Source organism: Ictalurus punctatus, chromosome 3 (assembly GCF_001660625.3).
Source record: "Ictalurus punctatus breed USDA103 chromosome 3, Coco_2.0, whole genome shotgun sequence".
NCBI classification, from domain to species: Eukaryota; Metazoa; Chordata; class Actinopteri; order Siluriformes; family Ictaluridae; genus Ictalurus; species Ictalurus punctatus.
This window is the reverse complement of record NC_030418.2, coordinates 32,453,025-32,467,921: the sequence shown is the minus strand read 5'-3', so window position 1 is coordinate 32,467,921 and position 14,897 is coordinate 32,453,025. Positions and strand designations below refer to the sequence as shown.

At 37.6% G+C, this 14,897-nt stretch overlaps 1 protein-coding gene across 4 annotated transcripts in view; it reads right to left on the bottom strand.

Annotated features, from left to right (window-relative positions):
• Positions 1 to 14,897, bottom strand: part of arhgap10 (Rho GTPase activating protein 10) — a 98,460-nt gene that overhangs the window by 16,986 nt on the left and 66,577 nt on the right. For all 4 annotated transcript variants that reach the window (XR_006982009.2, XR_008396350.1, XM_017463632.3 and 1 more), the window contains 3 exons: positions 13,190 to 13,349; positions 9,149 to 9,281; positions 2,357 to 2,519 (listed from right to left, as the gene is read on the bottom strand). Coding sequence is in view for 2 of the 4 variants with exons in the window: in XM_017463632.3 (XP_017319121.1) it covers positions 2,357 to 2,519; positions 9,149 to 9,281; positions 13,190 to 13,349 (456 nt within the window). In the remaining 2 variants the exon portion in view is untranslated. The remainder of the gene's footprint in view (positions 1 to 2,356; positions 2,520 to 9,148; positions 9,282 to 13,189; positions 13,350 to 14,897) is intronic.

Below are 14,897 nucleotides of genomic sequence, written 5' to 3'. Positions count from 1 at the left end.
AAAGAGAGAGAGAGAGAGAGAGAGAGAGAGAGAGAGAGCAGTGTTACATAAGCAAAGCCCCGTCTGTGATCATAACTCCAGGCCAAGTGACAAATGACGCACAGAGAAAGAGAGAAAATGAGCGAGAGATACAGAAGAGTGAGGGGGTTAGAGGGAGAGAGAGATAGAGAAGGAGACAGGGACTGGGAACAGGAAGACAGACGCCTGTATGCAGACTGGGATGTTGTTGTTTGGGGACAGAGGGGCAGAGAGAGTGAGTCAGTGACAGACTGAAGCATGAGTGATAGAGTGAAGAAGTGAGAAAGTGAGTGAATGAACGAGTGGGCGAGACCGAAGGACCAGCGTGTCAGTGGGTGAGGCACCAATCACACTTTTCCACCACGGCATGGCACGAATGCTGTTCCGAACCCAGCATGCACTATCTGCATCTCTGTCTGCAATAATAATAATAATAATAATAATAATAATAATAATAATAATAATCTGCGAATCCTCGCTGGACAAGTGTCTGTTAGGTTGCTTCATCCCTTGCTGTAAGCAGAGGGAAACAGATGTGGAGTGGAGATGGATTTTCTGCTTTAATGTGTCTAAAAACCTGTACAGCTGCAGAAGTGTTTTGTGGCATGTAAATCACGACGGAAGGAATTAATCGGCGATTTCTGATACCATTGTTAATCAGATCAACCCTACTGCATGGCTCGCTCACTTGTCTACCTCAAAGGGTGAACTACTGACAACAGAAGTTCTCCTGCTGTGTTTGGAGAAATAATCCACAAGAACTTCCTGTTTAACATTCCCAAAATCTTGAGGCTACTGTTTTTCTGTATCTGACCAATTAGAGGCCAGTATATCATCATGTGACTGCTTTTGACTACCGGTGTTTATCCGACCAATCAAAGGGCAGTATGTTATTCATTTGACTACCATTTTCTGTATCTCATTCGGTACTGTTTAAGTCCCATCAGAGATCAGCAAATGATTATGGAACTGCTTCTGACTATATAATATACCAGTATATTATCATGTGACTGATTTGGACCACCATTTTAAAGTATCTGACCAATCAGAGGCCAGTATATTATCATATGACTGATCGTGGCTACCATTTTTCTTTATCTTTATAATATAATTGTCTTTAATTGTTATGTGACCACTTCTGACTGTCTCAGACACCAGTACATTATTACATGACTGCTTTTGACTACCATTTCTTTGTATCTGGCCAATCAGAGGCCAGTACATTATCCCTTTGACCACTTTTGACAACCGTGGTTTCTTTATCCGACCAATCATAGGACAAATATTGCCATGTAACTGTTGCTGACTACCATTTCAATGTATTTGACCAATCAGAGGCCAAAATGTTATCACGCGACTGCTTTTGACTACCATTCTTCTGCATTTGACCAATCAGAGGGCCAGTATGTTACCATGTGACTGATATTGGCTGCGATTTGTGCTGCGAAATGTGACGGCTTCTGACGATCTCAGACACCAGTATATTATCATGTGACTGTTGTTGACTACCCTTTTAATGCAGTTTAATTTCATTTAGTTTAATTTAACGTAATCAGAGGCCAGTATATCATCATATAACACTTTCTGACCAACATTTTTCCTGTATCTGACCAATCAGCAAGGGAGATGGGAAGAGGAAGGGGCAGAATAAACCAAGTGAGGAGGATGCAGGAAAATGAGAGGAAAAAATAAATAAATAAATAAAAAAAATTCAGGAAAAAGAATCCTTGCATGTACAACAGAGAGAGGAGAGCTGAACTCACCAGCATAACCCAATATTATTAGATTCTACATCATCATTCAGCTCTGGCCAACTGCCCCAAGCACAGAGCCACTCAAAGACACACAGACAGAAACACAGAGAACTTGAGAAACTAAAAAGTTCCTACCAAACAAATACAGCAACATGGCGAAATACTCAGCCCCTGACCTAACTGGACGTTGGAAGGAAAACAGCTTCATTATTCATAAAGCCAGTATGAGAGGAGAGTGTGCGACACATCCCAAGAAACTACACGAGTCCTCTGGACGAACGCTGTCGATTAGAAACACACACACAGCGCAATTGAAGAAGATGGCTTGGTATTTAGACCATACCCGATGTACAGACAAACTGCTCTGTTAGGAAGGACCAGTCAGAAACGAGTCAATAAAGGCATGTACAATGTTTTTAAAATGCTGCGGAATAAAAAGTTGGCGGAACACAATCAAAAATTTAAGTGTAATTTTTTTTTTTTAAATAAAAATATTTCTAAACAACGTACAAAACGACCGGGGCATCGACGAGATCCCGATGTTTGAGAACGCCCGATGAACCATCTGGACTTCGTTCACTTACCCGGAGTTCTGTTGGGTGGCTACGGTGTTGCCATGGGGATTCTTGGACTTCTCCGGAGGGGTTTCTGAGTTCGATGCCGTAGAGGACTGCGAGGATACGGATTCATTACTGTCCAGAGAGGCTTCGTCAGGGGTCAGAGAGACATTCTCAGAGGACGGAGACACTGCACAGGAGACAGGGCAGGGTTTTGTTTTAGTCATGACTTGAATAAATACAATATGAGGTGATGCAGAGTAACGAAATGACCTGAAGGTGGGACAAAGGCGTGCGTGATTAAAATACAGTAAAGAGTAAAGCCTTTTTTTTTCCTTTCCTTTAAGATTGAATAAAAGATTCAAAATCACTACAGCTTGCATGGCCGGTCTCTTTTACGCTCAAATGGTGCAAAAACATCTCTGAAGTATGACATAACCATCACCCAGCTGCACTTCGAGCTCAGCTGCAAAGCTCGAGCTGTGAGCTAGTGTGCGAGTGTGTGTTTTTCACATTTCAGATTTGTCCCTGTTGGTTTCCCCAAAATCATTATTCATTTTTAAGACCCGTTTTCAGCTGATTCTCATTCTCGCACGTCTCAGCCACATCATACGTTATCACTTTCGATGCTTTAGGAAGCTCGAGATCGGCACATCGCTCCCTCCGAAGCGTGTGATACCAGTCGCTGAGTATTTTCAGACCTCCGCCCACAAAAACCGCTCGTTATAACAGGAAGACAGCAAAGATCTGTCTACCGTATAACCGAAAGACTTTAATTTAAGTTTGGTATGTGGTTGCGTACATGTGTGATAGGTGGTCATAGGACATGTCCGAGACCGGTCAGGCAGGAACTGACATGCTCACGTCACTGTCGTCGCCATCATCGAGTGTCAACTACACTGCAACATGACAAATTTAGGACAGTGACAGCAGTGACTATACTCGGTGGAAAGATATCTGACGAATCGAATTGAGCAATGCTGAAAGGAGCTTATCAAAACTTATTAGTGTGTGTACTCGGGGTGTTTCGGGAAAACAGGCGCACTCATTTTCATGACTTGTAACTTGTGCTTACGAACGTGGACCTTCAAGACAGCCAGATCTGATCTAAACAAAACATCAAAAGACTCTTGTAATGTGACCATACTGAAACTTGGAGCTAATCCCATTGCTTACAGGTGATAATTATATCTGCATTGATTTAAAATGTCCCGTTCCACCACTGGGAAATTCCAGACCAAAAATACCTGCTGTTTTTGTTTAGGTTTTTTTTTCCCTTTCTTTCTTTTTTTTTTTAAAGTTATTATTATTTTTTTTTTTTCTTAGCAAACTCAGGGTGGTCTGCTAATTTCAGTCCCATTCAGATAGAGATCTCTGATTTTATAGGCGTTTTACGTTGGGAAACATTTCTGACCGTCGCTAAACACCGCATTTAGTCGGGTGTCTGGAGAATTTCTAATTGCGTCCGGCAATCACGAAATGATGGATGATTTGGAAGAGTCACTCAAGCAACTGCCCAGTTTGGGTTGTGTAACCTTTTATCATTTTATCTTTACTAGAAGCCAATGCAAGGAAAACAATAAAAAAAATATATGAAACCAAAATAATAATAATAATAATAATAATAATAATAAATGAAATAATAACACTAATATAATGAATAATGCAATAAAATACAATTAAATAAATAAAAACACCAATCCAAATATGGTTAACGGTTGCTATTTTAACATGTACTGTAATTAAACGCTCATATATAAATGGCTGTTTACGATTATGGCATTAGTGTGGCTCAAATACGCTACAGAAAAATTCAAAACAAAAACAAACAAAGAAACAACAAAAATAAATAACCAATAGTTTAGTGCTGAGATTCTCAAACTTTTTACAGACAAGGATCTCTTTAACCGTTAAAAAAAAAACCCAAAAAACCTCCTGAGTATAAATTTATTTTACAAATTAAATATTTTATTTTAAATTACATACATTTAAATGTGTACAATAATATTTTGCTGTCAGAGGGTTTTTTTTTTTTTTTGTCATTTATTTATGGACTTTAATAACCATTGGTTTAGTGTGTTGTGTTTTTAATAGGAAAAAAAAAAAAAAACCTCCATCTTATAATTTCTCTATTGAAATGCAACTTTAAGATGTTAAAAAAATGAATGTCCAAAGATTGACCGGAAAAAAATATTTGAAAACAACATTTTCCCCTCTGAACCTCTCACTCTGTAGACCTAACAAGAGTTAAAGATATGTCTGGAAGTACACAGGCAGATACAACTGAGAGAATCCAAAAGCCAAAAGAAGGGTGAGCAAGTCCTTGGAGAATATTTCTATCACATTCAGAAACGGTGCTTTTAAACAAACTTTTTCCACCATGTTACTGTAAAATACAAAACTAAAATAGGTTTCATCTGTAAAACCTTACTAACTTACCCAACTCACCTTATTAACTTTATTTACAGTAACTTACCAACTTACCTTATTGATTTACCTCAATAATTTAACTTACCTTACTAACAATTTCCCTTACTAATGTCATTTACCTTACTGTACTAACCTACCGTACTGACCTACTTTACTAACTTATCTTTAGTAACTTACTTTTTTCCTATTTAGTATCTTTGCAAACACTATTTTACTGAAAAATACTGAACTTAACATCTGTAAAACCTTACCAGCTTACCTTATTAACTTTCAAACACTATGTTACTGTAAAATACACAACTAACAAAAGGTTTCATCTGTAAAACCTCACTAAATTACCCAACTCACCTTATTAACTTTATTTACCGTAACCTAACACCTTATTGATTTACCTTAATAATTTAACTTACCTTACTAACATAATTTCCCTTCGTAAAATAACAATTTACTTTACTAATGTCATTTACCTTACTGTACTAACTTACCGTACTAACCTACTTTACTAACTATCTTTAGTAACTTACTTTTTTCCTATTTAGTATCTTTGCAAACACTATTTTACTGAAAAATACTGAACTTAACATCTGTAAAACCTTACCAGCTTATCTTATTAACTTTCAAACACTATGTTACTGTAAAATACACAACTAACAAAAGGTTTCATCTGTAAAACCTTACTAAATTACCCAACTCACCTTATTAACTTTATTTACAGTAACTTACCAACTTACCTTATTGATTTACCTCAATAATTTAACTTACCTTACTAACAATTTCCCTTACTAATGTCATTTACCTTACTGTACTAACCTACCGTACTAACCTACTTTACTAACTTATCTTTAGTAACTTACTTTTTTCCTATTCAGTATCTTTGCCAACACTATTTTACTGAAAAATACTGAACTTAACATCTGTAAAACCTTACTAGCTTACCTTATTAACTTCACTTACTATCCTACTTTACAAACCCATCATTAGTAACTTATGACCTTACTTTTTTCCCGTTTTTACTATCTTTTCAAACACTACCGTTCTGAACATCTGTAAAACATAAACACTAACTGTCTAACCCTTTTTAAAAATTCATATTTTTTTCTAAGAGGATAGAAACTTATTTTTTAAATTTTTTTTTAAATAAATTATAACCCTGGCCTCTTTGTAATCAATTATAGACGTTGTGTAAAGATATATGGATTTTTCAGATCCATTTCAACATTCAGTCCAAGGCTTGTGAAAATATTTAACTGTTTTTCCGACATCATCTTCCCCTTATCCCCTGTTGACCATTTATATCTGCAGAACAATATGCAACTTGTCCTGTACAAGACTGATCTGCATGTGTTAAGAAGCGACCGAGTGTGAATCCACATTAGACAAAAAAAAAATAAAAAAAAAATAAACCCTGTCATTTTAAATTAGCTTGTGCAATCACAATTTCCTCCCCCAGCAATGCTAGTTTTCTGGACCTAATATGATGGCAGCAGCAGCAAAGCCAAAATCTAAAGAGAAGCCAAGTAAATAATCAAAGGGATTATAAAATGTCAAAACCTGTTTTATCCTGCAAGAATTTGAAGAGGGAGCCTGGAAAAAGCTTCGGAAAAACAAAAAATACAGATGTTGTGGTTTTAATATTTAACTAATAAAAACCATAAGTATCTACATACATCTTTACCCTCTTCTCTGGTTGTTATTGTATTTCTACTGAATTGTACTATTCAGAATTCAGAAACGGAAGACGATTTAAAAAAATATATAGATTTTTTTAATTAAAAGGCTGAATCTTACACAGTTGCAGCTAAGGAACTTCAGAGATCACATACGTGTGACTTGTGTTTAGGGTCAGAGGTCACTCGAGTCATGACTGTATATTTTACTGCCGTCATACACAGTAGTGGTGAGGATCAAGGCTATTATAGACACTCTTGGAAGATTCATGTCTCAGGATTTAAAGGGGATCTGCTGTGTGGATTTGGCCTACTTTCTGATGGAAGAACATTTATAACACACTGCTGGCTGAAGCTTGTGACAGAGACGTACAGCCTACACACTCACCTGGCCCTAAGCTTCATAAAAATCACACCATCATTCTTCATAGACCATAGTATCAGCCAAATAGGGATTTTTTTTTTGTTTTTTTTTGTGTGCTATGTGTGGTTTAGGGTGTTTTCATACATGCGGTGTTTAGTCCGTCTCCAACATTGCTGCATTTACCTTCTCGTTGTGGGTCTTTAATCAGTTAAGAACTAGAGATGCATCGATACTAAATTTCTCAGCCGATACCGATAAGCGATTATTCAGAGTGATATCGGCCGATACCGATAGATCCTCCTTTAATACCTTCTTTTAAATTAAAAATGATCATTTCCACAATTCTGAAAGAAACGCAAATAAAAACTCGACTCTCTCAGTAAGTTGTTCCACAGTAACTGGTCTCATGAACAGAAAACACATTGCTCTAATTAACACTAACACATCAACTCAATTCTGAAGATTAAGGTAAGATTTCTTAACTTATAACTTATTAACTTTAACCTTACTAATTAACATGCCTTACCACTTAATGTACCTTACTAACTTACCTCACTATATAATGCATCTTACCTTACTAACTTAGCTCACTAACATACTTTACCTTAATAACTTACCTATTTAACTAAATAACTTAACTATTGTACCTTACTTTACTAACTTACTTTACAACCCAACACACCATACACTAATGCACTTTACCTGACTAACTAACCTACATTACCATACTATCTGTTCTACCTTACTTTATTAACTAAACATGCCTTACACGTTACTAACTTATGCTACTACATAACATAATTTGACTTACTAACTAATAATACTTTACTAATCCCCTACTCACTTGCACACCTTACATTACTAACTCGCCTTAATACCTGATGCACCTTATCTTAGTATCCAATATACCTTACTAATTACCTTTATTAACTTAAATTACCCCATTCACTTAATTTACTTTAACTTACTAAATGTTTACTAAATTTATCTTAGTAACTTACTTGACTGTAATAACAACTTAACTTACTAAATTAACTTCATTTGCCCCACCCTTCTCATTTACCGTACTAGCTTATGTTAGTAACTTAACTCAGTAACATACTTTAGCTTACTAGCTTACCTTACCAACTTGTGTACCATACCTTACTAACAAATGCATCTTACTAAGTTACTTTACTAACTTACCTTACATACCTTACCCCTTTACCTTCACACCTGATGTACTTTAAGTTACTATGTAAACCCTAACCTTAATAAATAACATACCTAACCATACTAACTTACCTTACCGATTTACCCCACTCACCAATTTAACTTACTTAATAAATTAAGTTACTAAATTAACTTCCCAATTTATCTTAGTATTTGTACTTACTAAATCACAATAACTTTATTCAACTTACTTAATGAACGTAATTACCCTACCTTACTAACTGACCTTCTTACCTTTTATTATTAACTTAATAATTTACCTTACTGACTGAGTCATTTAATTTATTAACATACAATAGTAACTTATTTTACCTTACTAATTGAATGCCCCTTAGTCTTTTAATTTACCATACCTTCTATCTTAACTTACTAACTTATCTTTAGTAATTTAACTTACAAACTTACCTTACAAACATATTTCAGTAAGTTAAATTACTTACTAAATTTACATCACATTGTGAAATACCTTAATAACGTACCTTACAAGCGTATTTGATTATTTTTTTTTTACCTTACTAACCTAGCTTAGTAACTTACTAAGTTTATCTTCATAATACAACAAATTAAACTTAGTTTACTAACTGATTTTACCGTAGTAACTTCATTTACCTTACTGACTTACTTTACCAACTTACAAACGTATCTTTGTAACTTAACTTACTAACCTTCCTTACAAACTCACCCTAATAACTTCAATTACTTACTCAATTTACTTCACCTTACTTACTTACCCTACTGTCTTATCTTACTAGCTTATCTTAACATACTGACTTAATTTACTGCACATTTCTAACTTATCTTAGTAACTTAGCTTAGTCTATAATAAATTAATATACCTTACTAACTTACTACATTAGTAACTTAACTTTCTAACACCTTGCTAACTGAGTTTTTCTTGAGTTGAAATTATCTGAGTACCATTTAGTTTCTGAATGTATATATATATATATATATATATATATATATATATTCACTAGTCACTACTTCTTGTGCATGTTTTTAGTGCCACCTGTGGACCAGACACGCCTTAGCTTCTCCAAGCCTCAGGGTTAAATAGCAACCCAAACGACTGTCAAGGCGAAGATGAATTATTTGTGTAGCTCACTCGTTCCTGCTTCCCATGAATGAGTGTTCAGCCTCACGTACCTGTGTGGATGTCCAGGGGGTTGTACACAGCCAGCGGGCGGCTCTGGCGTGCCTGCTTCTTAGACTGACGCGTTGGAGCGGTGAGCGGAGAGAGAGTCGAGGATGGACAAGCGCTAGGAGCATCCCCAAATATCTTAAAAAAAGGAAAAAGAAGCAAAAACTGGTTAGACCTTGTGAAGGTCAAAGAAAAGTAGGAATAAACTTTCACAGAACAGTGTGTATGGATACATAGGTGTGTGCGCATGTATGTGTGTGTGTGTGCTCTCGAATGAATGTGTCCTGTCCAAATACAAGTGGTTTAGCCTTGTGTATCGAGATACCATTAATGCAAAAGCATTTACAGCAGCTTGTATAACTAAGTATTCACCCCCCTTGAACTTTTCCACATTTTCTAGTGTTACAACCTGGAACTGAAATGAACTTAACTAGAATGATATGTTATGAAACAACCCACAGTATTTGTGTAATGCCTCACTTTCTCAGTTATGCCATATTATTTATATATATATATATATTTTTTAAAATAATGGGTGCACCCGATTTATATTTTAACTAAACTTTGTCCCGGATGTGTTCTGATAGCGCCGTGTTTAGGAGCTGTGTTCTCTAACAAACTCTGGGTTCTTCCAGGAACAGGTTTATTTATCGTTTATCATCTTAGTGAATTGCTTCCCCCTTACAAACCGACCCGCTCTCTCAGGTCCTCTGGGTTCGGACTCCTATCTGACCCTAGATCTCGTCTCTCTACAATGGGTGGCAAGTCTTTGAATGTTGTAGCACCGAGGATCTGGAATTCTCTCCCTCTGACTCTACGCAGGATCACAGCATCTCCGAGTTCACAACGTATCTGTTGCTATGCATTTTGCTCTCAGTGACTGTACTATCGGTACTGTGTTTTTTCATTTTTTTTGGTTTGTCCGTCCATGATTGTTCGTTGTTTATGCATTATTGTATTATGCCATTTTAAAGCATCCTTAAGCTCTGGAAAGGCACTATATAAATTAAACATTATTATTATTATTATTATTATTATGATGATGATGATGAGGTCATGCGACACTTTAACTGAACCCACATCAACTTCACTCAACTAATTTCTAAAAGAAGAGCAGAATGACTGCACCAGAGATGTAGGGGTTTCACACCCACACGACAAAATGTGGAAACATTAAAGGAGGATGAGTACTTATGCAAGCCGTAGTAACCGTTACGCAGGCGAGCGTTTTCTGATAACGGCTCAGTACGAGGACGATCGCGAAAAAGACCAGAATCAGGCCTTAGTGACGTCTGAATCGAGGACAACTTCAGACACAGAATTAAAAAGACCGAAAGTAGCCGAAGTCTGGAAGTTTCCGTAGGAACGAGATGAGAAATCACAGCAGTGGTGGAAGGGATCGTGGAAGGGATCGCAATCTGATACCAGTGAGAAGAAACTTCAGACGACAGCATGCCTCCTCTCCCTCCCATCACTTTCAGAGCTCCTTTCTCATCTCTCTCGACATCCTCTGAATCTTTTTTTTTTTTCTTCTTTCCCAGCCTGCTTTCCTTCCTTTCTTATCGCCCTCTATCCTCGCTCCTTTCTCTCCTATGCACTCTCTCTCTCTCTCTCTCGCAGCTCGTCCACTCCCCAGCCACACTCTTCTCTCTTCCTCTCTCTACTTCCCTACAGATGGACATGAATGCAAAACACTGTCTGCTCAGAGCATCTGGGGCCATCAGCAGTCTGGCAATGCTGTAGCCTGAGAGAGCAGTGCATATCTACTCGCCTGCGTAGTCGCTGCCTCAACACCACACCGCACTCGCGCCGACTTTAACTAAAAAAAAACAACCGAGTGCACACTCTGGTGTAATCATACATAGGCTAATGGAGATGCTCCTGCTCCTGTGTGTTGATTGACGAACAACTAAAAATACCACGTATTGAAAAATACATATTCGACTCGGTCGAAACGATCGTAAAATGTGCAATTTTAAATGAATCATTAATTTGAGGACTGCTCAAAACGTGAAATTTAGCACTGCGGAATTTTCCTGAAAATCTGAGCTAGTATTGAACACGTGCTGGTGGAGAGTTGCTGTGCCATAAAACATAACAGCCAATCGGGTTCAAATACGTAACCCCGGTTTACCATAGAGGAGGATTCGCATACGCATTTGCATATTCGTCGATTCAAGCTGTAGATGCTTCTGGGCATCCATTTGTGCTACGGGCATGTCTCGATGCTATCCGAACAAAGGTACTAAACTCTTAAAGGATACTAAACAAGGAATGTCACCCTGAAAAGGTAGCACCTTTGTACATTTGGTATATATCTTTCACCTAGGGAATTCAATTCAGTGCCTTGAAAAGTACCTCATTTTGATGTATACTGAATATCCATCAAGCTTTAGGGTCTTTTGTTTAAAATAAAGCCAATAAAGCACAATTATTGAATAAAAATACATTATAACATGATGTTCCTGAGATGTTCTGAGTCGCCCCTGACTATCCTGTAATAAATCATTGTTACTTCTCAGATGTAGGGACAAAAGAAGTGTGACTACACGGCAAAAGCCGGAAGCCAATCGGGGATAAACATCAGATAATACAGTATAAGAGGACGGATATCTAACACTGATGGAGTTCTTATCGGGGGATTCTTGAGGGCATTAATCATACATTATATTACATGTTTTACCCTTTTCTTTAATATCTTCTGAAATAAAAATGTATTTCCCAAAAAATGATCTGTTACTGAGACTGTATTGCTCTTAAAAGATTGAGGATACTAAGTAAAAGTAAGCACTTTTCACATATAATCATCATTGAGGCAATTTCAAAACACGTGAAATGACTTTCTAGGCAATTTCCTTTCAAAACTACACAACCACTTACCCAACAGGACTGACTCCGTTTCAAAAGGCCACGGGTCGGTCACGCCAGATATCGAATTCGCTGTGTACCGCTATTATTTTATAGTCATTTATTTCATACACAAAAACTTCCCAATTAACTGTTCACAAGGCACATTTGCCTAAATATAGGCTTTTTCAACTTTTTATTTATTTATTTATTTATATTCAATCCAATCCAGGTTTTTTACAAATCTCCAGATGACTTTTGGGGACAGACGTCTCTCGAAAAATGACTGACGAGGGTGAGAGTCGAATCATTTTCTAATTTTGTTTCATTTAATAAAAATAGGTATGGCAAAAGTCTTCTTTGTAATTTTTTATTTCCCCCCCCCCCCTCCAATTCATTCGATGGAGTGTTCAACATTCCAGCGCTGGAGGGAAATAAAAAACAGAACGACGACGGTCCGATGCGAATTCACGTCGCACCATGAAGATTTACATTTGACTCGGCGCAAAATTTAGAAATTTAATGCTGAAGAAAACAAGCCCGATGTTTAACTTCCAAACAAACAAAACTATGTAACTATGTAAAAAGTGTTTAGCCCGGTCACGAGTAAATCCAAGACTTTATTTGCCTGAATCAGATCAGTGTATACCAAGTGAAGCTTATACGCTGAGAAAAAAATGGGAAAGAATTAGATGCGTGTGAATCGCGCCGTTCCAAACCCTGACATGAAACATGCTTATATATCTAGTCAGACAAATCGATTATAAGATCACAAATTAATCTCAACCCCGTGACATGAATTCATCTCGTTTGTCAGGATCACGCACATTATACAAATCTAAATCCATTTACAACGATGTTTTAATCAAAAGATTAAACCCTCGATCCCAGACGCGTCTGTGCACACGTGTGTTTGAACGCTGCACGAACATACAGAGCTCCACCTAGTGTCCGTGACCGCACGATCCGAGCGACGTGCAACGATCCTCTCTGCTGACTTTTTATTTCACAGCCACATCCAAAAAGCTGCTATTTCCTCCTCATTTTCGAGTGCAGCGGTTTTTTTACCGTCGCTAATCCGAGAACTTAACTCTGACACCCGCTTACCTGTGATCAGCCCGTGATAATTGGATTCAGAATAATTCTAAATCACTCAGTCATCACTCTGACTCCAGCTCTGTGCGGAGGGGAAGCGTCACCTTTTCGTGCTGCTCGATGAGAATCTCCACCACGATGTTTTGGAACTTGAGGTCCATGATGGCCGCCACCGTCTCCTCCTGAGGCCGCATGAGGGTGGGGCCGAATACCACGCCCAGGTTGGCTACCGTCATCAAGTTCTGCTTACTGTTGGCCGCGACACTGGGAGGGTGAGAGAGAGACGTTGGTATGTCATCTTTACTGATAATAACAGTAATATATATATATATACACACAAACATATTTCTATATTCATTGCCCATTATACTGTAGGTTTATATCTGTATTTTATACCAATTCCATTCATTTTATTGATTCCTTGTTACCGGGATTGCACAAGATGGCACAAAACGTCCTTCAGGATCAATACGTTTTATCTAATCAAGTTATCTCATCTTAGTTTATCTGCTCTTATCTTATGCCTTCTCATCTTCTGATCTCATTTCATTTCATCTTCTCCTCTCATCTTATCTAATCTTACCTTCTCATCTCATTTCATTTAATCTTCTCATATTGTCATCTAAGCTCATCTCATCTCCATCTCATTATATCTCATGTCATCATCTCATCTCCCCCCCCCATCTCATTTTATTCATGACTTCATCCAATCTCATCTCATTTTCTCATCTTTTCCCTCATATCCTCAATCTGATCTCATCTCATTCTGTCTCATCGTGTCTAATCTCACCTTTAGCTCACTATCTTGCCAAATCTCAGCTCACGTCATCTCATCTTCTCAACTGATCTAATCTTCAGATCATCTTTTCTCAGCTCGCCTTATTCCATCTCAGCCGACTTCCTCATCTCAGCTCGTTTCATGTTCTCTTCTCATATTCTCATCCAAGCTCATCTCGTCTTTTTCATCTCATTCCATCACCTCACCGTATCGCCTCTCATTTCGATCCATACCATCTCGTCTTATTTCATCTCATCTTTTCATCTCATTTCATTGAATCTCCCCTCATCTCACCTTACATCCTCATCTCATTTTGTCTCATCTCGTCTAATCTCACCTTAGCTCGCTATCTTACCAGATCTCAGCTCACCGTATCTCAGCTCATCTCATATAAACGTCATCTTCTCATTTCATCTAATCTTCTCATCTGTTCTCAGCTCGTCTTAGTCGACTTCCTCATCTCATCTCCATACTACATCTCACTATATCTCATCATCTTATGATAATATACTCTGTTCCTCTCATCCTATCTTCTCAACTCATCTCATATCATCTTCTCGTCTTATCTCATATCTTCTCGTCTTATCTCACAAAGGTTCCGCGGAGCTCCCGGATGCGTAATTAGTATTCGAACCAGACTGAGAGCTTCAGCTCTGGGGTATTTATTTTAAGTGCTATGCAGACTTAAGAAAAGGAAAATCCTTTAAGTTCGATCGTTGCTTTTGATCTCTTGTCTTGCTCTGATGGAGCGGGGTTGTGAAAGTGATTACTATTGGACTAAACGGGCTCCGTAGAGCCGATTGAAAAAAAAATAAACCAAACAAACATAAATAAATAAATAAATAACAAATCCTGATCCTACACTTCATATCGCTCGGGCTTTTGAAAAGCTCCAAGTGCACGATTAACGATCAAGAGCTGGTGTTGTGTTAGTCTCTCCGAGTGAAGAAACTGTGTTCTGGATCTCTGGTGTATATTTAAGACTGGAACCGCTAGGGGTTTAAGATTCCGTACGTTCGAACGCGTTATTTAAG